General features: G+C 44.2%; 5 protein-coding genes across 12 annotated transcripts in view; 4 read left to right on the forward strand and 1 right to left on the reverse strand.

Moving 5' to 3' along the window:
* Abl (tyrosine-protein kinase Abl) overlaps positions 1-18,109 on the forward strand; it is a 28,229-nt gene extending 10,120 nt beyond the window's left edge. The window contains exons 2-10 of one of the 8 annotated variants that reach the window (XM_036814570.3): positions 7,637-7,690; positions 9,864-10,407; positions 10,474-10,889; positions 10,967-11,553; positions 11,866-12,139; positions 12,199-12,319; positions 12,721-13,058; positions 14,058-15,704; positions 16,056-18,109. In XM_036814570.3, coding sequence (XP_036670465.3) covers positions 7,637-7,690; positions 9,864-10,407; positions 10,474-10,889; positions 10,967-11,553; positions 11,866-12,139; positions 12,199-12,319; positions 12,721-13,058; positions 14,058-15,704; positions 16,056-16,576 — 4,502 coding nt within the window. In that variant the 3' untranslated portion in view covers positions 16,577-18,109. Of the gene's footprint in view, positions 1-7,636; positions 7,691-9,863; positions 10,408-10,473; positions 10,890-10,966; positions 11,554-11,865; positions 12,140-12,198; positions 12,320-12,720; positions 13,059-14,057 lie in introns of all 8 variants that reach the window. The other 7 variants (XM_036814573.3, XM_036814566.3, XM_036814572.3 and 4 more) reach the window with 7 other exon arrangements.
* A 449-nt stretch (positions 18,110-18,558) lies between these two features.
* On the forward strand, positions 18,559-20,871 carry Mo25 (calcium binding protein Mo25). The gene has a single exon (XM_017068934.4). The coding sequence runs from the start codon at positions 18,909-18,911 to the stop codon at positions 19,926-19,928; it is 1,020 nt and encodes a 339-aa protein (XP_016924423.1). The 5' UTR covers positions 18,559-18,908; the 3' UTR covers positions 19,929-20,871.
* Positions 20,872-21,124: 253 nt separating this feature from the next.
* On the reverse strand, positions 21,125-21,586 carry LOC108005632 (protein anon-73B1). Its single transcript, XM_017068943.4, has one exon. It carries the CDS (start codon positions 21,479-21,481, stop codon positions 21,218-21,220), a length of 264 nt encoding a protein of 87 aa, XP_016924432.1. The 5' UTR covers positions 21,482-21,586; the 3' UTR covers positions 21,125-21,217.
* A 242-nt stretch (positions 21,587-21,828) lies between these two features.
* On the forward strand, positions 21,829-23,375 carry Su(P) (prostaglandin E synthase Su(P)). Its single transcript, XM_017068938.4, has 3 exons — positions 21,829-22,669; positions 22,721-23,127; positions 23,194-23,375. The coding sequence occupies exons 1-3, from the start codon at positions 21,918-21,920 to the stop codon at positions 23,283-23,285; spliced, it is 1,251 nt and encodes a 416-aa protein (XP_016924427.4). The 5' UTR covers positions 21,829-21,917; the 3' UTR covers positions 23,286-23,375.
* Positions 23,376-23,569: 194 nt separating this feature from the next.
* On the forward strand, positions 23,570-24,571 carry Prosbeta6 (proteasome beta6 subunit). The gene is made up of 2 exons (XM_017068939.4): positions 23,570-23,747; positions 23,818-24,571. The coding sequence occupies exons 1-2, from the start codon at positions 23,659-23,661 to the stop codon at positions 24,434-24,436; spliced, it is 708 nt and encodes a 235-aa protein (XP_016924428.1). The 5' UTR covers positions 23,570-23,658; the 3' UTR covers positions 24,437-24,571.
* Positions 24,572-24,940: the final 369 nt, after the last annotated feature.

Consider the following 24,940-nt stretch of genomic DNA (forward strand, 5'->3'; position numbering starts at 1 on the left):
TTTTATTATAACGAAAACCAGTTGTAAGGAAACACACCCCAGCCTTTTAAAGCAAAACAACAAGGGTATTTGCTGTTTCATGCCATCGTTTCAGGATTTCTTCACGCTCTGCTTGGATGGTTCATTCAGAAGTTTGTTTGGCCTTTGTCTGGCGACGTCTGTCAATTTTTATGCCGTCTGGTAATATTTAAACGACATCCACATCCGCGGCTGCCTGTCGCTCGTCGTCGTCCGTTTCATTTCATTTATAGCAATTGCACTTGCTTCCAAGAAACCGAGTATCCAGCAAAAAAAAAAAAAGGAAGCGCGCAAAAAGTGTGAGCAAAAAAAACGAAGTAAATGAATCACCAAGATGGTTCTTTTATGCACTCATCATAGAGATATGCTTCTGCTTCCCCCACCTGGGCTTTAAATAGTTTTCCCCGTATCTGCCATTTCAATTTTCCGCACTTTCCGACCTTTTTCCTAGTTGATTTCGCATTCTGTTCTCACAATCGCGATAAACAACGAACCTTTTTTTTCTTTCGAAGAACCCAGTCCTGTGGCAAGAAAAGATTTCAATCTGCTGGGCGAAATTTAGCTGTGGGAAAAACCAAATTGAAATTAAAATGCTCAACTTGCTGGGAAGTGGGAAAAACTAACTCGAAAGTGTCGAGTCATTAATTACTCGTGTAATCCTTATCAATAGTTCGTTCACCTCGTATTTGACTTAAAAGCAGGTGGGGAAAAATCAGCACAAGTGCTAAACTTTCACTTTTCACTGGCTTTTCGATTTTCATTTTTATTCGCTAATAAAAATAAACAAATCAATTTTACAAAACAACTCTGTTAATTGCTGACTCAATCGATCAATCATTTCCATGGCAGCCAGACAAAATGTAAGAGATTTTCAACGATTTTACAACAAATTTCCCACTTCTCCACGCTCGACTTAAATTAAAGGCCGAAAAACGAAATCAGTAGCTGAAAAACTATGCATGAATAAAAGCGAAAAATAGTTGAAAAGCAGACACCTGAAATAGAAAATCATTTGCTGTGAAAATGGTAATTATAATTATTATAGCAGACAGACGAGAAAAGTGAAAACATCGACGGTTGTTTTTTCTGATTTTTTTTAGTGCGTAATTTGTATGAACAAAAGTTTGTTAATTTACTATGAGGTAACTCTAGGGGTTATGTAAACTTAAGTAAAAGGTGATGAACAGACAGCTACGTTTTCGCACACAATATTTTTCATATCCTTAATTATAAAACCAAAAATAATTAATGAAAGTATGTAAGGAAACTAATTTTCCAGAAAATTTTTATTAGTAAAGGCTTTGAGTATTATAAGAAGGAAGTAACTACTTAAATGGTATCAACAATATATAAAAGTTCTAGAACTAAAAAGTTCTGTATAAAGATAGCACCCAACAAGTTCCAACCATATCTATAAATAATAGATACTAATTTTCAAGGGAATGTTTTAATAATGATCAAGATTTTTTAATATTTGTAGCTTTGAGCCATCACATTTCTTTAAAGAAGAAGAACTACCTATTTGGTATCAAAAAAGATAAAAAAGTTTTATATAGCGTATTTTTTCATTCCCAAAAAAAAGTTGGCACCCAACCAGTTCTAACCTTTTTTTTGGGGAGGAAATTCGGTGTCATTATCCAACAATTAACCGGACAAATGAACGGATATGCGATAGACGTGACCGGCGGGTTACGTAAAATAATGGTAAATTGCGACAATGACAATGATAGAAATGAAAAGGGGAAGAACTAGAGAAACCAGAGAAGGGACTACAGAAACCCAAGGAAAATTGCGCACATTAAAAAGCTTTTAGGCCAGCTGCCATAAAGATAATCAAATTTTGTTTGCCGAGTGCCGAGATTACATTGATTGGGTAGGTGGAAATGAAATATTTCTATATATTTACCACTATGAGTGGTGGCACACTCACAATAATTACACGCTTGGGCAAACGTACGAACATTTAAGTTGCACTTTGATCTCAACATTTTATTATTTCTGTATTTTTTTGGTAGCTTTCAATTGAGAAATTACGTAAAAGTCAGTGACAAAGGTTAATTTGAAGCACGCTTTCGAATTTCCGCGGAGTTTCCCAAGGTTTCTGCCTATATTTTTGAGATGAATATGTTTTTACAATTTCCAAACAATGTGAGTTTTCCGCCCACGCACTTAAGACTTCTTTTTTGTGGCTGTCAACTTTTCCCATGCCTTGAATGTAGAGAAAAAAATTCAGAAATTCCATCATTGTATCTGAGACTTCCTCTTCCATCTGTTGTTTTGACCCTCTACGCTGACTTTTATCTCCCCCTGAGAGCTTTTCATATTTGTTGATCTAGAGCTGGTGGAAAGAACACATTTTTATGGTCAAATGCTTTTTATCGCCTGCTCAAATTTATTATCTGAAAAATAGATGCCCACGCAAAATGTTTGAGAATGTTTCCCTGCCGACTGACATGCAAATGAATAACCGCAAATATCTAGGAAAAAGTATGACAAATGCCTGCGTTCTCCCCGTTTGGCCATAAACAATAAGCCATAAAACATAAACAAAACAAAACAGAACAACGCCGGCAGACACAGAAAAAGGCAGGTCAAAAAACGCAGGCAGGAAAACCAAACCAAAATCCAAAATAAAAGAATCATGAATGAATAGCTTGTGTGAATTTCGGCATTTCTTGTTCATAGAAAATTGTACGGTGGTCAAACCAAAAAACCTTGAAATTAATACAATGAAATATATATTTTAAAAGATTTTGTACCGCAGATTTTTTAGTTGGACTTTTAGTTTTCATTATTTAAAACGTTATTGCTTAAATGATCCATTTTAAACATGGAGCAGTGTGACCTGCGCTCTAATATAAACTACATCATATGTATGGTCACACTGAGTGATTTGTACGGGGCTACTGAGTAAGAAGTTGTTAAGCTATTTAGAAAGCTTTTTGGATAGCATATTATGCAAAACACATCTGAGCAGAGTGGCTTACCTGATGATAATCAGAATCACCTTCTAGATAACTCGTTTTCCCCACTGTGCACCCACTGTCTATGCCGAGTGAGTCATTCACTCGACACTCGCAATTGAATTCCGACTCTTTGGCCAACGCGTCGTATAAGCTTCTTTTTCCCCACTCTTTGGGCCCGTTCTGTTTGTCATTTGCATAGCCACACAAATTGTGCATGCCAATGGTTTTTGTGCCTTGTTTTGTTTGCTTTCTGGTCATCATCGACAATTAAAAGTCAATTTCATTCACACTAGACAATGGAGACACAGACAGACCCTTGGTCACGTGATAATGGATACCCATTCACGGACAGAATGGCTGAATATTTCCTGTGAACCTTGCAGAGTGTAATTGATAAAGTTGCCCGATATCAAGGGCCTAGATTCCGTTTGAGATAACTTTGAAAGAAACTTTCCCCTGTCCGTAATAAAAAGTCATTCAAAAGCAAAAATGTTGCAGCTTTGTAAAACTTTGTGGCAAGGACAGCAGCCATGCACATTCAAGGGGGCCTGGATCGATAGAACCTTCTCCACAAAAGTTGTTGCTACCTTTTCATAATCCCACTAAGGATACCCTGGAAATATTCCGATTACTTTTGTGAACCATCCATTTTTTCCAACAAGTTGGTATTTTAAGTTTATTCTTTTTGGGTTCTAAAAAAGTAAAGGTATGTTTTTTTTTGAGGAACGTATTGTTAGGCAGGCATAGGAAATGCCTTTGCTCCGTCTCTGCCGGCACACGTACAGCGTAGAACAGCAGTTAAAAGTAGTTCCCATGCTAAATCTCCATAGCTCGAACGTAGTTTTTAAAGGGTATTTGAGGCGTCGTTTCCTGAAGTCTAGGATACACCCATTCATGTGGGTTGTCGCAGCGTTTGTCCTTCACCTTATCCCTTTTATCTCCACCACTTTCCCCCGGGCCTGCATTTTGGGTCCTCTTGTGGCCTGGATGCTGGCATTCAATTAATTTGCTGGCGGTGATGCGATTTTATGGATGACACTCATCGCTCGGCTGTGGCGGAAAAGGTTTTCATTATTGATTTTTGTACCACCTTTTTTCGCTCCGTCTGTCTCACTTTAATATGTATTTATTGCACTCACTTGATTTTCATCAAGCAAATGCAGGCCTGAGGGGATGCACTTAGAAAAATTACGCAATTCGTAAGTAGATCTCTTCGTAAAATTAAAAAAATATTATTTTTAACGCATTGAAAAATGAATTTGTATTTTATAATAAATTCCAAATAAATATTGCTTTTGAAATCAATATTTTGATACAAAAGAGTAAAAATTTACACTTGATATGATGAGAGACTTGTAGTATGCATACTCAGTTTTAAGTACCTCTTAAAATATCTGAAAGTAATCAATTGATAATGAAAAATATGTAACACTTGCTTGTCGATTTTTTTAAGTATGCACTTTATTTGCAGTTTTAAGTGCGAAAGACTTTTTTATTTTTATTTTGAAGTGTAGGGGAGATGGACTGCTGCGTCACACGTCACATTAGGTTGCATGTACCCCTCGACTTTGGTCCTTTTCCCTGTGGACCCATACCCATAGCCAAACCCAGCATAAGGTTGGCTAGTGAGCCTCGAGTGCGGAATCCTTAGAAAAGTGGTAAATTCGCCGTTGGCCAGGGGGGAAAGTCGAGGGGTTCGTGCGCGGAGAGTTGCCTTTGTCAGCCAAGGGTGGATTTTATATTTAACATTTTTTCTTTATTCCCTCTGCCAAGTGCAGGGCCAAGTCCTGGCCACCTCTCTGCACCCCTTAGACACCCCTTAGATCCTTGGACCCTCTGGCCTTTTGCCTTTACATAACTTTCCTTTTGTCCTCGCATCTTCTATTTCACTTTTTGCCATCTCTTTTGCGCTGCCTGTAGTTTTTCGCACAACATTTTTTCGCACTCGGTTGCAAGGGGAGGAACTTGATCTCAACCCTAGGGGGTGCAAACTAAAAAAAAAATTGAAAACAAAAAACTAATTAAATTCTTTCACATTTTTTCCTGCATTTCCTACAAGTTTTTGTTTGCCCTGTCAGTTACCAGTTGCTTTTTTCTCATGTCATAATGGGGGGAATTACACGGAAAACCCAAGTTCCCCAAGTTATAGAACCATATGCTGTTCTTGAAAAGTTGGGCGGGGAAAAGTTTGGCTTTGTAGGTTAATTTCTTTATGTTTCCCTAACTAGCTTCGGTTTCTATTTCCCTTCGGGGCGTATTTGCTGCTCTAATCGGGTCTGCCAGCTTAATGATCTCAAGTTCCGTTCAAAAGTTCCGCTTCAAAAGTTATCATTAAGCCATAAAAAGTTGAGAAAATGCATTCTGGCTTTGTATGTGCAGAGAGGAAAATATATAGAGAAATTTGGATATATTTCTTGTATCTCAGCTATTATCATATATTTTTCATCGAATATATTAAAGTTATATTCAGGTCGACTTTTGCCCTTTAAGTTAATCAAATTGAAAGGCAGGAAAAGTTGAAATCAAACCCCCCGAGAATATCCCCCATTTCTCGACGTTGCAACGGAAGCCAGAGAAATGACTAATTAAATTTGCACCGTAAAAGTTTATTACTGTTGACTGGCCACGCCCCCTGCCCCTGTGTATATATATACATATGTATGTAGTTACTACAAGTATATACAAACATATATACGTCTGGATGTCTGGCCAAGAGGCCAAAGGCAAAATGTGAATGAAATCCGACAAGTAGAGTAGAAGGGTGATAAAAGGGGCAGACGAGACCGAGGCCAACTGAAAATCCCTGCCAGGCTAAGACCCAAAAGCCCTTGAGCTGAAAACACAAAAATACGTAGGAAAAACAAAGCTAAAATAGAGTATAAAAACAACATGGAACCAAAGCAAAACGTGCTGAAATGCATCGAGCTAAAATGAAAAACGAGCAAACCAGAAAGTGCCACAAACATCAAGCCCACATGAATGGATGTGTGAATGGTTGACAGACTGAGCGAATGTAATAATGAATGAGCAGTTGAAAATGCATTGCAATAAATCACACATTGAAGCTCGATTTGTATGGAGAAGAAACCCGAACAGAAGCACTATATCTACAGATAATAAATGGCAGACCCATCAAGTTTAATGCTCGCCGGACAAGGACAGACCATCGAACAAAGGACGGATACCCAAGAAATCTCGAGAGACGATTCGCAATGAGTGACTGTTAGAGCCAAGGCTGTAATGAAAAGCTATTCAATACTTGATTCAGGCTATATATAGTTGTATCTATAGTTTTCTATTGCAACAGTAGATACCAAAAAAATTATGAAATCTTACACAGAAGTTGATATTTTATAAATATAAATTAGGAGGTATTTTGAAGTTTTAAAAATACTAAGTAATAACTTTAAGACTTGTTCCTTGTCGTAAAACTTCTTTAAGTATTGAGCTTATTTACTTTAGAATGTCTAGAATGTTTAATGAGATTTAAAACGGAGATTATATAAGTTCTAGTTGCCCAGGAACCACTGTATCTTCTTTGTATCGTTACATAGTCTTTGGAGGGGATTTCAGCTGCTGATGCGGCTGATTTCAATCTGTGCTTACTCAACACACTTACCGTTAAGTCTGTGGATAGTTGCGGGTGGAAAATGGGTGGGTTTGGCGGCCGGGGTGGTTTGAGTGGGTGGGTAAGCGGTACCGCGCATCATTTCACTCGTAATCAGCCCTCAGCTCGAGATGCTCCAAATTCACGCTAATAACCTGCATAAGCAGCAGTCGCTAGATGGCGGATGTGCATGGCTTGAGACATGTCTCCATAGCCATCTCTTTCTTTATCCATATTCCCACCTCTTTCTACTCCGACATGTGTAGAATTTTTGTGACTTTAAAGTTCATTGGACCCATTCCGCTTGAGCAGCAGCTTAAGCTCTTTGAATGGGGCACATATTTCTCAGTTCTTTCCTCCGCACTCCCCTCTCCTTTTTTTTCAAATGTCTAGGGGGCGTGTCACACTCAAAAAATCTTAAAGTTATAATAAGTTTTATAACATTTTCTTGGAAACAAAATTAATGAGAAGCTAGAAAAATTATTATTTATTAGGGATAATACTATGTAAAATATTATAAATTGGATATACTTTTTAAAGATTTTGAATCTGAAATTTTTATTTAAAGTGTACGCATGTTAGGTTTTCCAGAAATACTGAGATACTTTTCACTCGGCTGAGAAATTACAGCACTTTACTGAAGCCATCATCTGGCTGCTGTTGTTATTACTCTTCTTCTTGTTCTGGCCGGGTCGCTAATTGGCCTTTCTGCGGTTGCAAGACCCTCTAATTCTCTAATGCCTCTCCGCTTTTGATGTCATCCATCCGCTAACTGTATATAGATCGCTGTACATGTACTCCTTATATTACTTACCTAGAGTTATGACTAAGATAATTGTATTTAATTTAGTTTCCTTATTATTTTGTTTTGTAACGACTTTGTTTTGGAACCACACCGGCATTCCATTGTAGTTCATCGCATTTGCCGCCCATCGTTATAAGATGATAAGATCACAAAACTGCCTGCTCTATCCATAGATAATTCTGAAGCCGGCTGACAAACTGTCTCTCACACAAAATCTCTCTGTTTCTTTCGTTTCTGCAGGTACCAAGCACAGCTCTTTTCGCGGCCATCCAGGCAAATATCACATGAACTTAGGTAACAACCACAAAACATCTACAATCCAACAAACAAAACCAAATAGTGAAGTAAAGCTCCACATAAGTAGTGTCATTCTTAATAATTAAAGAGCGGTTTTCATGGGATGATTGGGTTAATTTCGTTGAATATTACATGACCATTTCGGGGCTTCAAAAACAGTGATCAGAGATATCTGCTGTGAAAGTATCACCCAATAACAAAAGGTCTAAAATGTTAGCTTTTTCTCTTCGTAAGTAAATATGTTTAATAAAATATTACTCAACTGAACTAGATGAATCATATAACACACGGATTTTTTTTTTAATTTAATGAAAAAATAATTGTTTCTTAAATCTAAATGGGTGGTCATTAATTTTAATGTATCTGTGCAATTAAAAGAATATAAGTTTAGTTATTGAGCAAGAGGAATTGACTGAAATTATTAGGATTAGTTCGTTATAAGGTCTCTATTACAGCAATTTAATGATAATTATGATAATTAAGCATTATGCAACATACAAAACTGACTCAGCATCGCTAGAGTTCTTTCTTTTAGACTTCCCCTTAAAAAAAACTGAGTCAATGCCAAAGTATTCTCAATCCTCACACCCAGTCCCACGTGAGTCACTCCCTTCCAAAATCAACACTCTAAAATTGGATGTACCAGATTGCATATAAAGTGGGTGTATATTCTCATCGGCTGGGGGGATTTCGACTAACAGACAGACAGACCACCATTGGAGAACTGTACATTTCCGCTCTAATCTGTCCCTATATTCCCTTTTATTCCCCAAAACCCACTCCACACCTATTATTCGCTATTAATATTTCCTGTCTCGCGCGCATAAATTAACAGTATGCGTTGGGGAACCCTTCTCAAATGCGTTACAATATGATTTGGATCGGTTTATGACTGCTTAGCACACCGACCGCAAACCAAAGATTCCCGGTTTCTGAATGACTTCCACTTCACCCAAATTTATGCACAATTGTGTCCATGAAAGTGGAGAATATTTATGCAGCGGAAGTGTTTGCTTTGGTCAAACAAAAAAAGTGGGAAATGGAAAAATGTAAATTTGTACAATTATTTCAATGAGACATTGAAGCGAAAGTCTGGTTTAATTTCAAAGAGTACCCTATTATAGAAGCTTGACTCGGACAGGTTTAGATCTGACAAGTTTGCACAATCTATCAAGCCAAACTTCATCTCAAAGTGGACTTCTAGATTCTTAGGAACAACTTTGTGCAATCAAAAGGAAGTGCATCCAGTGTGAAGACTTGTAGATACCTTATGCTAAGATATGTTAAAGTAGCTCGAACTATTTCAGCTTGTTTAATATTAACATTCTAAATCTTTTAATAATTTTGAGATCTTATTTTATGTTATGATCAATGTATAAAGTTTCCAAGTCAGTTCCTAAGTTTTTCTTTTAAAGGTCCTAAAGGTCTGACTAAAAACTATTTCCGGGAATGCATTCCACAGATTCCGCTTTAGATACCGGGGAGCTATGGATACCTAGTTATAAAAAAGAGTGTGGGAGGAAAGAAAGAACGGGATGAGGGGCACTCCAACCGACTGACAATCAGATAGAACTTCCCACAATAAAATGCCTCGGTGAGGGATTCCTGGTCCACCGCTGGCAGACAACGATTTGTGTAATTTTATTCCGCTTAATGCATAATTTATTCCATTCCCTCAATGGAGCAGTGAGTTGCAGGCCGATTTCCCCGCTGGCCAGCACTTGCTCCACAAATTGCCCGCATTCCTCGGAAGAGAAACGGGTTTACCTGCATTGTCTTCTCTAGCTACACCGAAAAAAGTGATTTGGAAGGAGGATTCATGGCCAACAATTAGCGATGCTTTATGATACCAAATTATAAAGGAATAATTAAAGTTTATTTAACATTTAAGTTCGGTTTTTGTAAAGGATCAAGTAATACACTTAAAATGTGACTTAATGGATAAAATATATACACTACTGCATAGGGAATTCCTATGTAAGTGTAAATTTGACGTTATGATGTTGTGTAGAATGGCAAAAATGTGAAGGGTTAACGATGGAACTAAGGAATAAACTGATAACCCATAAGAAAACATCTTATTTTGATCGCAGATCAACTGTTTTAACCCGGACAACTTTTAAAATAAAGTTAAATCTTAATACATTTATCCTTCATATTCTCCTTGCAGAAGCCCTGCTGCAGTCGCGTCCATTACCTCACATTCCGGCCGGCAGCACGGCGGCCTCCCTTTTGGCAGATGCGGCGGAGCTGCAGCAGCATCAGCAGGATTCCGGTGGACTGGGACTGCAGGGCTCCTCCATGGGCGGTGGTCACAGTTCAACCACATCGGTGTTTGAATCCGCCCACCGTTGGACCTCCAAGGAGAACCTATTGGCCCCCGGGCCCGAGGAGGATGATCCACAGCTCTTTGTGGCTCTGTACGATTTCCAGGCCGGCGGCGAGAATCAATTGAGTCTGAAGAAGGGCGAGCAGGTTCGCATCCTGAGCTACAACAAGTCGGGCGAGTGGTGCGAGGCACACTCGGACTCCGGCAACGTGGGATGGGTGCCCTCCAACTATGTGACTCCGCTCAATTCGCTAGAGAAGCACTCCTGGTACCATGGCCCCATCTCGCGCAATGCCGCCGAGTATCTGCTGAGCTCGGGGATCAACGGCAGCTTTCTGGTCCGTGAAAGCGAAAGCTCACCGGGTCAGAGGAGCATTAGTCTTCGGTGAGTAGTATGGGTTGGCTCCCTTGGTATTCCTTATTAATTTCTGTGCCTTCTCCGGATACTCAGATACGAGGGCCGCGTCTATCACTACCGCATCTCAGAAGATCCCGATGGCAAGGTCTTTGTCACCCAGGAGGCCAAGTTCAACACTCTGGCCGAGCTGGTGCACCATCACAGCGTGCCCCACGAGGGTCACGGCCTAATCACACCGCTCTTGTATCCGGCGCCCAAGCAGAACAAGCCCACCGTCTTCCCGCTGAGTCCCGAGCCGGATGAGTGGGAGATATGCCGGACGGACATCATGATGAAGCACAAATTGGGCGGCGGGCAGTACGGTGAGGTGTACGAGGCCGTTTGGAAGCGGTATGGTAACACGGTGGCTGTTAAAACGCTCAAGGAGGACACTATGGCACTGAAGGACTTCCTCGAAGAGGCGGCCATCATGAAGGAAATGAAGCACCCCAATCTGGTGCAGCTCATAGGTGGGTAATCTTACACGTATAAACCCTGGTAAATAAATGCTTAATGGTAGACTAATCCTTTTGATTCACCTTTTCAGGTGTTTGCACCAGGGAACCGCCCTTCTATATCATCACCGAGTTCATGTCGCACGGCAATCTGCTGGACTTCCTGCGCTCCGCCGGCCGCGAGACGCTCGATGCCGTGGCGCTGCTCTACATGGCCACGCAGATAGCATCGGGCATGAGCTACTTGGAGTCGCGCAACTACATTCACCGCGATCTGGCCGCCCGCAACTGTCTGGTGGGCGACAACAAGCTGGTCAAGGTGGCGGACTTCGGGCTGGCGCGTCTGATGCGTGACGATACGTATACGGCGCATGCCGGGGCCAAGTTCCCGATCAAGTGGACCGCACCGGAGGGACTGGCGTACAATAAGTTCAGCACCAAGTCGGACGTGTGGGCCTTCGGGGTTCTGTTGTGGGAGATCGCCACGTACGGGATGTCGCCGTATCCGGGCATCGATCTGACCGACGTGTACCACAAGCTGGAGAAGGGCTATCGCATGGAGCGGCCCCCCGGCTGTCCGCCGGAGGTGTACGATCTGATGCGCCAGTGCTGGCAGTGGGATGCCGCCGACCGGCCCACGTTCAAGAGCATACACCATGCGCTGGAGCACATGTTTCAGGTGGGTGACGTCGAGGTGTGGGACGATGAATATGACGATGATAACGAAGATCACGACGATGCTGGCGAGGAGGCGAGTGACTACGACGGCGACGACGACGACGAGCTCCAGCAGAACAGCGGCAGCATACACAGCCATGTCCATAGCCATAGCAATAGCCATAGGAATAATAGGAGTAGTCATAGTCATAGCCACAGGCACCGCCACCACCTCGTCGACGTGCTCTGATCGCTCGAGATCGAGGGTGCAGCAAGTAGTGATAGCAATAATGAGCCACATGGTGCCCATCTCTCCTTCTCCGCTCCTCCGCAGGAATCGTCCATCACCGAAGCGGTCGAGAAGCAGCTGAACGCCAACGCCACCAGCGCGAGCAGCTCCACAGCACCGAGCACATCGGGCGTGGCCACCGGCGGAGGAGCCACAACCACGACGGCGGCCAGCGGTTGCGCTTCCTCATCCTCGGCCACCGCCTCGCTCAGCCTCACACCGCAGATGGTGAAGAAGGGTCTGCCCGGCGGTCAGTCCCTCACGCCGAATGCCCACCACAACGATCCGCACCAGCAGCAGGCTAGCACGCCCATGTCAGGTGAGGGTAAACATCATTTCGAAGTTGATTCTTGCCTAACCATTGTCATATCGCTGCAGAAACCGGCTCCACTTCCACCAAGCTGAGCACATTCTCCAGCCAGGGCAAGGGCAACGTCCAGATGCGTCGCACCACCAACAAGCAGGGCAAGCAGGCACCCGCACCACCGAAGCGAACCAGGTGAGGCAATTTCTGTAGATCTTATTAAAGGAATAGTTGAAGTAGATGGCATTGCCTGAAGAACTATGAAATCTTAAACCATGGGAATAGGCTATACAAGAATTAAGGAAGCGTTAACTAAATCAAGACGTTATAAATCAAAATAAGACTACTTGTGTACAAAAAAGAAATCACTTTTAATGAATTTTGTTTAAGTTAAGGTATTAATAATCAATTATGATTAGTATATCTCGTCTTAACAGATGAATGATCAGATAAAAGAGCAGATAGTTTCTTAACGAGCGTAATAAAATCTAATTCTTCAGTTTGATAATTTGAATTTATTCCTTCTTTCCGATGCAAGAGATCTTGTTCTCCAATTATACAATGGCTAACTATTTGTTTTCACTTCTCTTTTTTAGCCTGCTCTCGAGCAGTCGGGACTCCACTTATCGCGAGGAGGACCCTGCCACCGCCCGATGCAATTTCATCGACGACCTCAGCACGAATGGTATACACAAATTGAAAACTGCCAACTTTTTCAGCCAGACCCTCTCTAGAAATTTCAAGACCCAAATTCCAACCCACCACACACACCAAATACGCACACAACTACAACAACAACAACAGTCCGTACAACAACAATCCGTACCACTGCCAGTACAGCAACAACAACAACATCAACAACAGAAACAACAACAGTATTCCATTAAGAAATCGTCCTCCTGCAGTAGTTTTCTTTACGACATCCTATTTCGAGGTATTTCGTCAACGGAGTCTATAGCGAAAAGCTCCAATTCAAAAACTATTTACGTTCTTTCGGTTTCTGTGTTATTTGTTTCGTGTTTGGTATTTATGTTGTATTATTATAATTGGCTCGTTTGTTTTGGCTTAAGTTTCTGTATATATTGGTTGTTCATTGAGGAATCCCTTTTTATTTGGATTCCAAATTGGTAATTTTCTAAATTTAGTTTTAAAATTGATGTTGTGTCGATGATTCCCTAATGTCTGTGTGATCTCCTATCATTAACATTTTCATAGGAAATTCGTCTAACCATCTTAAATTTCTATTTTAAATTGGTATTATTTTATTTTAGTTGTTACTTTAATTTATTTTGGTGCCTGTTTACATTAAGTTTTTTAATTAGTTTTAAAAACTTCATTTATCTTGTTTTACTTATTTGTTTTATGTCCTTGAAAGTGATTTATTATGTTTTTATCTATTGTTCTTTATTACATATTGTTATTTTGTGTGTTATAGTAATATATATTTTTTAATCCGTTTCGGATTTTATTAACCTGAAATAGGATGGCTCACAAACATTTGAGTAATAAAATTAATTGTTATAAACCCTTTCAAGGATATACCATTATCAGTCAATCATATGTCATATTTCTTTCTTAAGCTAATATTTTGGTGTTTCTCGTTTTACCCGCTCGACATACATCAACGCACACATACACACCACAAGACTCTGGTCAGGATTAACCTATGTCCAACTATCAGTGATGGGGAGTTCCTCCTTATGTTATGTACCCATTAAAAGCTTGCATTTAACCATACCAAGATATTAATCCAAACTGTTTATAAACGCAGGAATTAAGTTCCATTTTAATTCATTTCCAAATTGCTAAGGTATTCCCCATCACTGACCATTAATTTCACCCCAGCATCCAGCACCCGGCACGAAGCATTCTATTAATCATTACTGCATCTGTCTTATATTAACCCCTCTTTCTTAATTTCCTAACTTGGCAGGTTTAACCCGGGACATCAACAGCTTGACGCAGCGCTACGACTCGGAAACGGATCCGACAGCCGACCCGGACACAGATGCCACGGGCGATAGTCTGGAGCAGAGTCTGAGTCAACTGATCCCCGCTCCTGCCACCCACAAGATGCAGCAATCTCTCCACGGCGGCGGCGGAGGAGGAGGCATTGGTCCTCGCTCCTCGCAGCAGCACAGCTCCTTCAAGCGGCCAACCGGGACGCCCGTGATGGGCAACCGCGGCTTGGAGACCCGGCAGAGCAAGCGTTCCCAGCAGCATCCACAGGCCCCGGCTCCAGCACCGCCGCTAAATCAACTGCATCATGGCAACAATGGAGTGGTGACCGGTGCCCATCCGATCACCGTGGGCGCACTGGAGGTGATGAATGTCAAGCGGGTGGTGAACCGCTACGGAACACTGCCCAAGGTGGCCAGGATCGGTGCCTATTTGGACAGTCTGGAGGATAGTGGTGAGGCTGCTCCTGCTCCACCGGCACCTGCACCTGCTCCGCCACCAGCCAATGGACATGCCACGCCACCGGCGGCCAGAATCAATCCGAAGGCCAGTCCTATTCCGCCGCAGCAGATGATCCGGAGCAACTCCTCAGGTGGAGTGACCATGCAGAACAATGCAGCTGCCAGTTTAAATAAGCTGCAGCGCCATCGCACCACCACTGAGGGCACCATGATGACGTTCTCCTCCTTCCGGGCCGGCGGATCCAGTAGTTCACCCAAGCGGAGTGGTTCGGGAGTGGCAGCCGGAGTACAGCCAGCTCTAGCCAATTTGGAGTTTCCACCGCCGCCGCTGGATTTGCCACCGCCACCCGAGGAATTCGAGGGTGCACCACCACCTCCTCCGCCGGCGCCGGAGAGCGCTGTGCAGGCCATCCAGCAGCATCTGCATGCCCAGCTGCCAAACAATGGCAATATCAGCAACGGAAATGGAACGAACAACAACGATAGCAGCCACAACGATGTGAGCAACACTGCTCCCAGTGTCGAGGAGGCCAGCTCAAGATTCGGAGTGTCTCTGAGAAAGCGTGAACCCTCCACCGACTCCTGCAGCTCGCTGGGCAGTCCACCCGAGGATCTCAAGGAGAAGCTGATCACCGAGATTAAGGCGGCCGGCAAGGAGAGTGCTCCGGCATCACATCTGGCAAATGGCTCGGGAATCGCAGTCGTGGATCCCGGTTCCTTGCTGGTCACCGAGCTGGCCGAGAGCATGAACCTACCCAAACCGCCGCCACCGCAACAGCAGCAGCAGAAGCTGACCAATGGCAATGGTTCCGGTTCGGGATTTAAAGCTCAGCTCAAGAAAGTCGAACCCAAGAAGATGAGCCCGCCGATGGCCAAGGCGGAGCCAGCTAATACCATCATTGACTTCAAGGCCCATCTGCGTCGGGTGGACAAGGAGAAAGAGCCGCCAGCTCCAGCAGCAGTTCCAGTATCCTCCCTACCCGTAACCAACAATGCCAACTGCAATACAACAGGCACCTTGAACCGGAAGGACGACAGTAGCCGGAAGTTCGCCCAGGCCATGCAAAAGACTGAAATCAAAATCGACGTGACGAACTCGAATGTGGAGGCGGAAACGGGAGCAGCGGGCGAGGGCGATCTCGGCAAGCGACGGAGCACAGGTAGTATTAATAGCTTAAAGAAACTGTGGGAGCAGCAGCCCCCGGCTCCGGATTATGCCAGTAGCTCAATTCTGCAGCAGCAGCCAGCGGTGGTGAATGGCAGCGGAGCACCGAATGCCCAGCTGTCCCCCAAGTATGGGATGAAATCGGGAGCCACCATCGTTACCGGTAGCACCCTGCCAGCCAAGCCGGGCAATAAGCCCCCACCGGCAGCCCCACCACCACCGCCCCCGAATTGCACCACATCCAACTCCTCCACCACATCCACTAGCACCTCTAGTAGAGATTGCACCAGCAGGCAGCAGGCCGGCAGCACAATAAAAACCTCTCATTCAACGCAACTCTTCACAGATGACGAGGAGCAATCGCAATCGCAACCGGAGGGACTTGGAGGCCAGGTAGCGGCGGATATGACCCAGTCGCTGTACGAGCAGAAGCCGCAGATCCAGCAAAAGCCAGCGGTGCCGCACAAGCCCACCAAGCTGACCATCTACGCCACGCCAATAGCCAAGCTGGCCGAGCCAGCCAGTTCCGGATCCGCCAGCTCCACCCAGATATCCCGAGAGAGCATCCTCGAGCTGGTGGGACTGCTAGAGGGCTCGCTCAAGCACCCGGTGAATGCTATCGCTGGATCTCAGTGGCTGCAGCTGAGCGACAAGCTCAATATCCTGCACAACTCGTGCGTGATCTTTGCGGAGAACGGGGCGATGCCGCCGCACTCCAAGTTCCAGTTCCGGGAACTGGTCACCCGGGTTGAGGCGCAGTCGCGGCACCTGCGCACCGCCGGCAGCAAGAACGTCCAGGACAACGAACGCCTGGTGGCCGAGGTGGGTCAGTCGCTGCGCCAGATCTCCAATGCGCTTAACAGGTAAATGATAAGACGGGGGATGGACGCGCCCGACCAACATCAGGGCATCTGGCTGGATGCCGAGGGCAACTTCATCAAGCGCAAGTGATGGGGCCCCATCTGTAGACCCAATCATCCAACCACACCATCCCCCGTGGAACCGGAAATGCAAATGGAAATGGAAGCGGAGGCAGCGGAAGCAGCGAGACGGGAACAGAAAAAGGAAAGCAGGAAATGAAACTTCAAGCCCAGCGAAGAAGGAAGGACAACTACAGTAGCAACAGGAGCAGCAGCAACTAAAATCGGAGGAGGACACCTATGTATCGTACTTGGTAGCGTGTAGTAGTAGCTTCTATTATATATACCCATATATATCTAGTCAGATCTGTGCAGAGCCCCGACGAACGCTTCCAGAAAACAAAAACAAAACAAAAAACAAAAGAAAAACAAACATGAAATCAGTAAACAATGAGTTGCAAAGCAAATTTGGGTAAGGTCTCGCGGGAGGATCCTTGTTTTTAATTGTAAAGTAAGGGAACCCCTCCTCCCACCCACTCATCCCCTTTCCAACCGCCCCCTCAAACGTATTCGCGCTTCGTTTGTTTTATATACATAGAAAGACACAAGACATGGCTTAAGAATGAAAGGAAATATATTCATAGAATATCTCAATAAACTTAGTAATTACAAAGAAAACGCAATGCATATACACATATACATACATATATTTACATATACTAGTCGTAAAATGTTTTATTATACCTATACATTTACATACTTCTACAAGATAAACAGATAAAGATAAAGATAAAGATATTATATTATACATTTACCGACCACACCCCCTTTGAGAAAACGGATCTTGATACTTCTTCGGAATGTGTAGGCATGACTTCTTTTCGATCGTGTGTTTAAGGCCCGCAGCATATATGTCTATGATCATGATCTATATGTACTCGGCGTATCCATAACATACACAGTAGCAAAGCCCAAAGATATTATTATTAACTGATAACTACAACTACTACTACTCAAATTGATATGTTTAGTGGCAAAGACTAAATTGATTTATGTTTAATCTATGTTCGAGTACGAAGCGCATCGAAATGCTTTTAAGACGTATTACACAACCAATTGTAATTATTATCTGATATTTTCAAGGATTTTAAACAACTTTTATACGTAAACAAAAATCACATAAACAAAAAAAAACAAAAACCAAATAAATTTATTTCAATATAAACGAATTGAAGAAATTGAAAAAATAAGCAGGGCGGTCAAACCTACAGATATAATTATAAATATTGATGTGCATACAATACATTGCCTTTCCTTAACCCCACTAGTCCTCTTCTTTGACCCCGAATCGAAAAAATGGGCCAACAGAGCTGGCAAGATGAATGCGAAACGTTGCCCAATATATACACAAATATATTTCTGTAACTTCTATGATACACCAAGCGCCTGATATGCGCTGCAGAATAATATCTAAAACGAAAACGGATCAAAAACAAAGTACTTCAATGAGAAATAAAAACGATATTTAAAGAATTCAAAATTCGTTGTAACGGTCTTTTTAATATAATGTCGGAACTTCGGGACCTCATTTTAAAAGTAATCGGCTATGGTTATTTTCACTAACCCTAAAAGTATGCTGATATAAATGCAATCTTCATCTCCGATTGAGATCCAAGCTAAAAAGGTACAACAAAAGGTAAAAACTTACATCTGGAAGTAAAATAATTTTTTTTTTAAAGTAAAGTAAAGTATTTACTTGTGGAAAGTGAGTTCGTCTTGTCGGGTGTGTGAATCGGCTTTTTTGTTGGAGACCTTTCCCATTAAGATGAGACACGATTTTTTCGGATCCATTTAATTTGACTCTGGCAACGCTGGATTCGTTACATTTTAAAATATGGTTTGAGTCTTTACTAAGACCCAGTGCTGCAAAGTCTTTGTTGGTCCCTTACAACACTGTCAGCCAGCCGTGCGGTGCGGTGCGATAGTCCTATCGAAACGTCGGCATATCGAAACGACGGCCAATCGAAATTGTTCATTGAAGTCGAGAAAAAAATAATATATAATAATAGAATATTTCACCGTGATAATATTGCCAAGCATTGTTTTCCGCGTCTTCGCCGTCGGTAATTGGGCAACTTTCAGAACGACCACAAAGCCAGTGCTCGAAGGGCCCCGAACAGCCGGATAAACGGCACCAGAAACGAGACATCATCGACAGGCCAACCACAACGACAGCCCAACCACATCCACAAATCCACAGCCAAATCCAAATCCAAAACCGAATCCCAAACCGAATCAAAGCCCATTTCGAGTGAAAAGACAGCGTAGCAGCCAGCGGAATGCCACTGTTTGGGAAGTCGCAGAAGTCGCCAGTGGAGCTGGTCAAGTCGCTGAAGGAGGCGATCAACGCCCTGGAGGCGGGCGACCGCAAGGTGGAGAAGGCGCAGGAGGACGTCAGCAAGAACCTGGTCTCGATCAAGAACATGCTCTACGGGAGCAGTGACGCCGAGCCGCCGGCGGACTATGTGGTGGCCCAGCTGTCGCAGGAGCTGTACAACAGCAACCTGCTGCTGCTGCTCATCCAGAACCTGCACCGCATCGACTTCGAGGGCAAGAAGCATGTGGCGCTCATATTTAACAATGTGCTGCGCCGCCAAATTGGCACCCGTTCGCCCACCGTCGAGTATATCTGCACGAAGCCGGAGATCCTGTTCACCCTGATGGCCGGCTACGAGGATGCGCATCCGGAGATCGCCCTGAACTCTGGCACAATGCTGAGGGAGTGCGCCCGATACGAGGCGCTGGCCAAGATAATGCTGCACTCCGATGAGTTCTTCAAGTTTTTCCGCTACGTGGAGGTGTCCACCTTCGACATTGCCAGCGATGCCTTCTCAACGTTCAAGGAGCTGCTCACGCGCCACAAGCTGCTGTGCGCCGAGTTCCTGGACGCCAACTACGACAAGTTCTTCTCGCAGCACTACCAGCGGCTGCTTAACTCGGAAAACTATGTGACGCGGCGCCAGAGCTTGAAGCTGCTGGGAGAACTGCTGCTGGACCGGCACAACTTCACCGTGATGACGCGCTATATCTCCGAGCCGGAGAACCTCAAGCTGATGATGAACATGCTCAAGGAGAAGTCGCGCAACATACAGTTCGAGGCGTTTCACGTCTTCAAAGTGTTTGTGGCGAATCCCAACAAGCCGAAGCCCATCCTGGACATCCTGCTGCGCAACCAGACGAAGCTGGTCGACTTTCTGACCAACTTCCACACGGATCGCTCTGAGGACGAACAGTTCAACGACGAGAAGGCCTATCTGATCAAGCAGATAAAGGAGCTGAAGCCGCTGCCCGAGGCTTAGTTGGACCTGGACCTTGGCTCCAACTTCAGCTCCAACTCCAGATCCAGATCCAGCGTCCCGGGGGCAAAAGGACCGTAGCCAGAAGCGATCGATACGGAAGCAGAAGCAGAAACAGCGAGAGCGAGAGCGAGAGCGATGGTGGGTTAGCAGGATGTGAACATGTTTTGTGTGTGGGTTAAAGCAAATATATATTATATATGTATACTATATTTTGTGACGATGATGACTCTACACTTGTGAGTAACTAAACAATAATTTAGACAACAACAACAACACTGATGATAATGATAAATAACGATAAAGCGAATTAGAAAACCAAGAAAAAGTACGAGTAAATAGCGTAAAGCCGAAAAAAGAACCGAAAGAGAGTTTCGAATTTAACATAGCCACATTTAGACATTCTGGGCCTAGAAATCCACTATCTTACTATACAGGTTTTACCATCCGTCGATCCTCCGCCTTATCCCTCTTGTTCCCTCGACCCCTTTTCGATATCCATTTAACTAGCTGTTGTATTTGAAATTTAAGCGTTTTTGAAACGAGATATCCCTTCACCCCCAAGACCTGCCACGCCTCCTTTTCGCCCCCCTCCCCAAAACAAAAAAACTGAAGATTCACAATGAGTTTTGACTTAAAAATGTAATTCCACGCAAAATTCATAAAAAACGAAAACTAAATACTGCATAATAATAATTCATAGTGATAATTGTCTGTGCATCCTTTGGCATGGACTCTATTATATATATACCGATATATATATATATATATATAGAAAGAGAGAGAGAGAGAGCATTCAACACACACACACTACACACATGCATACGTACATAGTTAAAAGGGAAGTAAAACAAACAAAAAAAACAACATTGCAAGCAACATAATAACTATATGATTATTATAATTTATATTATTCCCAAATTAAAGATAACAGCCAAACTAAAAAGTGGCTTTTTAATGGTGAAAGGGGTTTTCTTAGGGGGCGGGGCGAAGAGCTTTCCACCTGAGTCATGTGAAAAAAATCAATCCAGGGCGGCAACCTCACCCAAAAAACGTCGATCAAGGGCTGGGGAGATGATTCACACACGGAAATCTGCAGAGGTTTGAAATCACGTTACAAATGTATCTTTCAATATATGAGAGGTACAAATAATGTGATACTTCTGCATTTAAGCCTTCTCTGGAAGACGTTAGATCTATACAATTTCTATTGTTTATATTTTATTTTCCGCTTAATAAATGCATTCGAGTGTGCTTAGGCTAACTATGACTATGGATTGAGTTGACTAGATCTATCGACGTTTCTTCTTCTCCAGCTTCCGGATCTTGTGCAGCCGTGCCCTAACCGGTTCGCCCTCCCGCTCCGTCACTTCTCCGGACTCCGGATTACTGCTACTATCTGGGTTATTCTCCATCAGCACTGCGGCGGAGATGCAAAGGAACTGGAAGAGTGCTCCCACATAGAGTCCGTAACGGATTAGCAGACTGAAGAGGTCCTCGTCGCCGTATTTGTCCAGCGATGCGGCGGCGGCCAGGCTCTCAGCGGAAGCTGACATGCCTCGTCCGGTTTTGTTTATAAACAAATGTCGCGGGGAGTGGTACAAGAAAACAACAACTTCAAAAGGTTCTAGGGGCTATTGTTTTGTTTTTTTTTTTTTGTATTGAGTAGAGATGGTACAACTTGTCTGCAGCCCTGGCGTCAACTATCGATAACATAGACACAAATTGTTAGTTTTAAATCTTAATTAATCTTATTTTTTTTTAAATTAAATTATTTCACTTTATTTTGGTACCAAAAGGTGGTTTGCCTTACATCACTTCAATAATCATTTAATTTTGAACGCCAAAGCACAGTGATATATTGGGAGAGGCCCCATCTCTGGAAAACTATCGATTGGCTTGACCCCCAATGTCTCCCATCCCTAACCCGTTCTAGTCGCGTTAATTTTTGCATAATATTTAAGATTAGTCAAACAAAAGTGTGAATTAATTATGTCATGTTTCCGGCTGGCAACTGCCAGCGTGCTGGCAGGCGTCCGTCCTCCGCCGGCGGGAAGCGGGAGCGGAGCTCTACGCCGGCTGACCCGTAATCCGGATTTTGCATTTGCTCGCCGCCAGTTCGCAGTGGCGGTGGAAAACGGCGGAGCCAAGAAGAAGCCGAATGGAACCTTTAAGCTGGCCATTTTGGGGGCGACAGTGGGCGCGGCCACCGGATCGGTGTACACGATGTACCAACGCTGGACGGACGGCAGCTCGCACAAGGAGCACGAGGAGACAAAGCCGCATCGCCTGGATGGATTCCCGGCGGGAGTACGGATAACCAAGCGCTATGTCAACCCCAAGGACACCTCCGGCCTGGACATTGTGCTGTTCCAGTTCCAGACATGTCCCTTCTGCTGCAAGGTGCGCGCCTTCCTCGACTACATGGGCATCTCCTACTCGGTGGTCGAGGTGGATGCCGTTTTGCGGCAGGACATCCGCTGGTCGTCGGTGAAGAAGGTGCCAATGGTGCTTATCCGGCAACAGGATGGAAAATACGTCCAGATGGTGGACTCCAGTGCCATTGTGTCCCTAATCGCCACCTATCTGCAGGACAAGCGTACGGACATTGGCGAACTGGCGCAGTTCTATCCGCACACCTCCTTTTTTGACGACGATGGCAAAAAGAAGAACGACATATTAAATAAATACTTCCTTATGTACCGCGAACACACGCCCAAGGGACTGTCCAAGGAAACGGAAGAGTAAGTTCGTCAGTGACAATGGATCATTTGATTACAAACTCACATTTGCAGGACCGATCGCAAGTGGAGAACCTGGGCCGACAGTCACCTGGTACACCTGATATCGCCGAACTGCTACCAGACCATGGGCGAGTCCCTGGAGACTTTCGAGTGGTTCTCGCAGGCCGGGGAGTGGGACGTTCACTTCCCCAAGTGGGAGCGCGACCTGATGGTCTACTGCGGCGCCACGGCCATGTGGGCTATTGCCAAGATGCTGAAACGCCGCCATGCCCTTACCGATGACGTCCGGTCGCATATGTACGACGCTCTTGACCAGTGGACCGGCGAGCTGAAAAAGCGGAATACGAAATTCATGGGGGGCAAACAGCCCAGTCTGGCGGATCTCTCTGTTTTTGGTGTGCTCTCAAGCATGGAGGGCTGTCAGACGTTCAAGGATTGCCTGCAAAACACCAGCATTGGTAAATGTTTGAGTTGTTTTAAAGAATTTTAATTTTTAATTGATGTTTCCTTTTTCGCGATAACAGGAAAATGGTTTTACGATGTCAAGGCTTTGGTCGAGAAGAACCGGGGGCAATTACATAGAGAACGCGTCGAGGGCCTGGCGGCTATAGCTTAGAACAACCCATCTGCCCTAAATTTATCCAAAGATTGTTGAAAATGACCCAACTGTTCAATAAAATATACTTTTTATCCATTACTGCTTAAAGCCGTCTTAGGAGTATTTTTTTAAGGCACAAATCTTGTTTCTTTAAAGTAACGTAGTATTAGATTTAAAAAATTCAAAATTTATATAAATACTTCCTGCTGATAAAAAAAATACCTATACCGATAGCTATCGATAACTCTTCCGGGCATACAGAGCCCGGATAGTATGCTTATCCGCCAACGGTCACATTGATTTCCTGATTTTATGCTAGCCGCTGGAAATTTGCAAATCATTTCGTTCGTTTTTTTACCTGGCGAGTTAATTGGTAAATTTAAGCAAAAACATGAGCAGACTAGGCTTTGAGCAGTTCCCGGACTACCAGGTGCCCGGCATGAAGCACGCGGACTTCTCGCCCTACGAGTCCAACGGCGGGTGAGTTAGCGTTTCCCCAAGATGTCCCGGTCTGGCTGGATTCCCAACTAACCAAGCTCCCTGTTTGCAGCTCGATTGTGGCCATCGCCGGAGAGGACTTTGCAGTGATTGCGGCGGACACCCGTTTGAGCAGCGGCTACAACATCCACTCCCGCACTCAGAGCAAGCTCTTCAAGCTGTCGCCGCAGACGGTGCTGGGCTCCACGGGCTGCTGGGCGGACACACTGTCGCTAACCGGATCGATGAAGGTTCGCATGCAGAGCTACGAGCACACCCATCTGCGTACCATGACCACCGAGGCAGTGGCCCAAATGCTCTCCATCGCCATGTACAATCGCCGCTTCTTCCCGTACTACGTGTCCAACATTCTGGCCGGGATCGACAACGACGGGCACGGCGTCGTCTACTCGTACGATCCCATCGGCCACTGTGAGAAGGCCACATACCGCGCCGGCGGTACTGCCGGAACCCTGCTGCAGCCGGTGCTGGACAATCAGATCGGCCACAAGAACATGAACTTGGCCGCCGGCGAGGTGCCCAAGTTGGACAAGGAGCGGGCCGTGAGCGTCGCCTCCGACACCTTCATTTCGGCCGCAGAGCGCGACATATACACCGGTGACTCTGTGCTGATCAACATCATCACCAAGGACGGCATCGAAGTTAGACAGCTGACACTGCGCCAGGACTAGACTAAGTCGAGGTTGTGGGCGTCTTATTCGGTCAGGGCATTCAATGGAAACCAGGCATTCTAAGTTAGTTGGCTTCAAATTTTTGTAATTTACCCGAAATAACACATCGTAATAAACTGAATCTTTGAGATTTCATTTTAAATTTGGCACTTAGTGTGACCAGGCGCCGGCTCTGGCAAAAATCGTCTTCACATGGTATGGAACTTACAGCACGGGGTAAACTACTAGCACCGAAAATGTTAGATCCGTTTGAGTTTAATTACAAATCAATATTTTTCAGGAAAATCGTTTTAAATAATTATTATATTTTGGACAATAGGTGTACTTAATCAAATTTTAGTTAAACATTTAAAAGCGAAAGCGTGATTCGGCTGCTTTAAAGTTGTATAATTCATAGTTCGGTATCAACGGTGCCTTAAAAAATTAACAGCACTTGCAATCTGTAATTAAATTTTTAACAGGTATTTATGCTTAAAGTACCATTGTCAGCGCTATTTAAGTGGC

This window comes from Drosophila suzukii, chromosome 3 (assembly GCF_043229965.1).
Source record: "Drosophila suzukii chromosome 3, CBGP_Dsuzu_IsoJpt1.0, whole genome shotgun sequence".
NCBI lineage: Eukaryota > Metazoa > Arthropoda > Insecta > Diptera > Drosophilidae > Drosophila > Drosophila suzukii.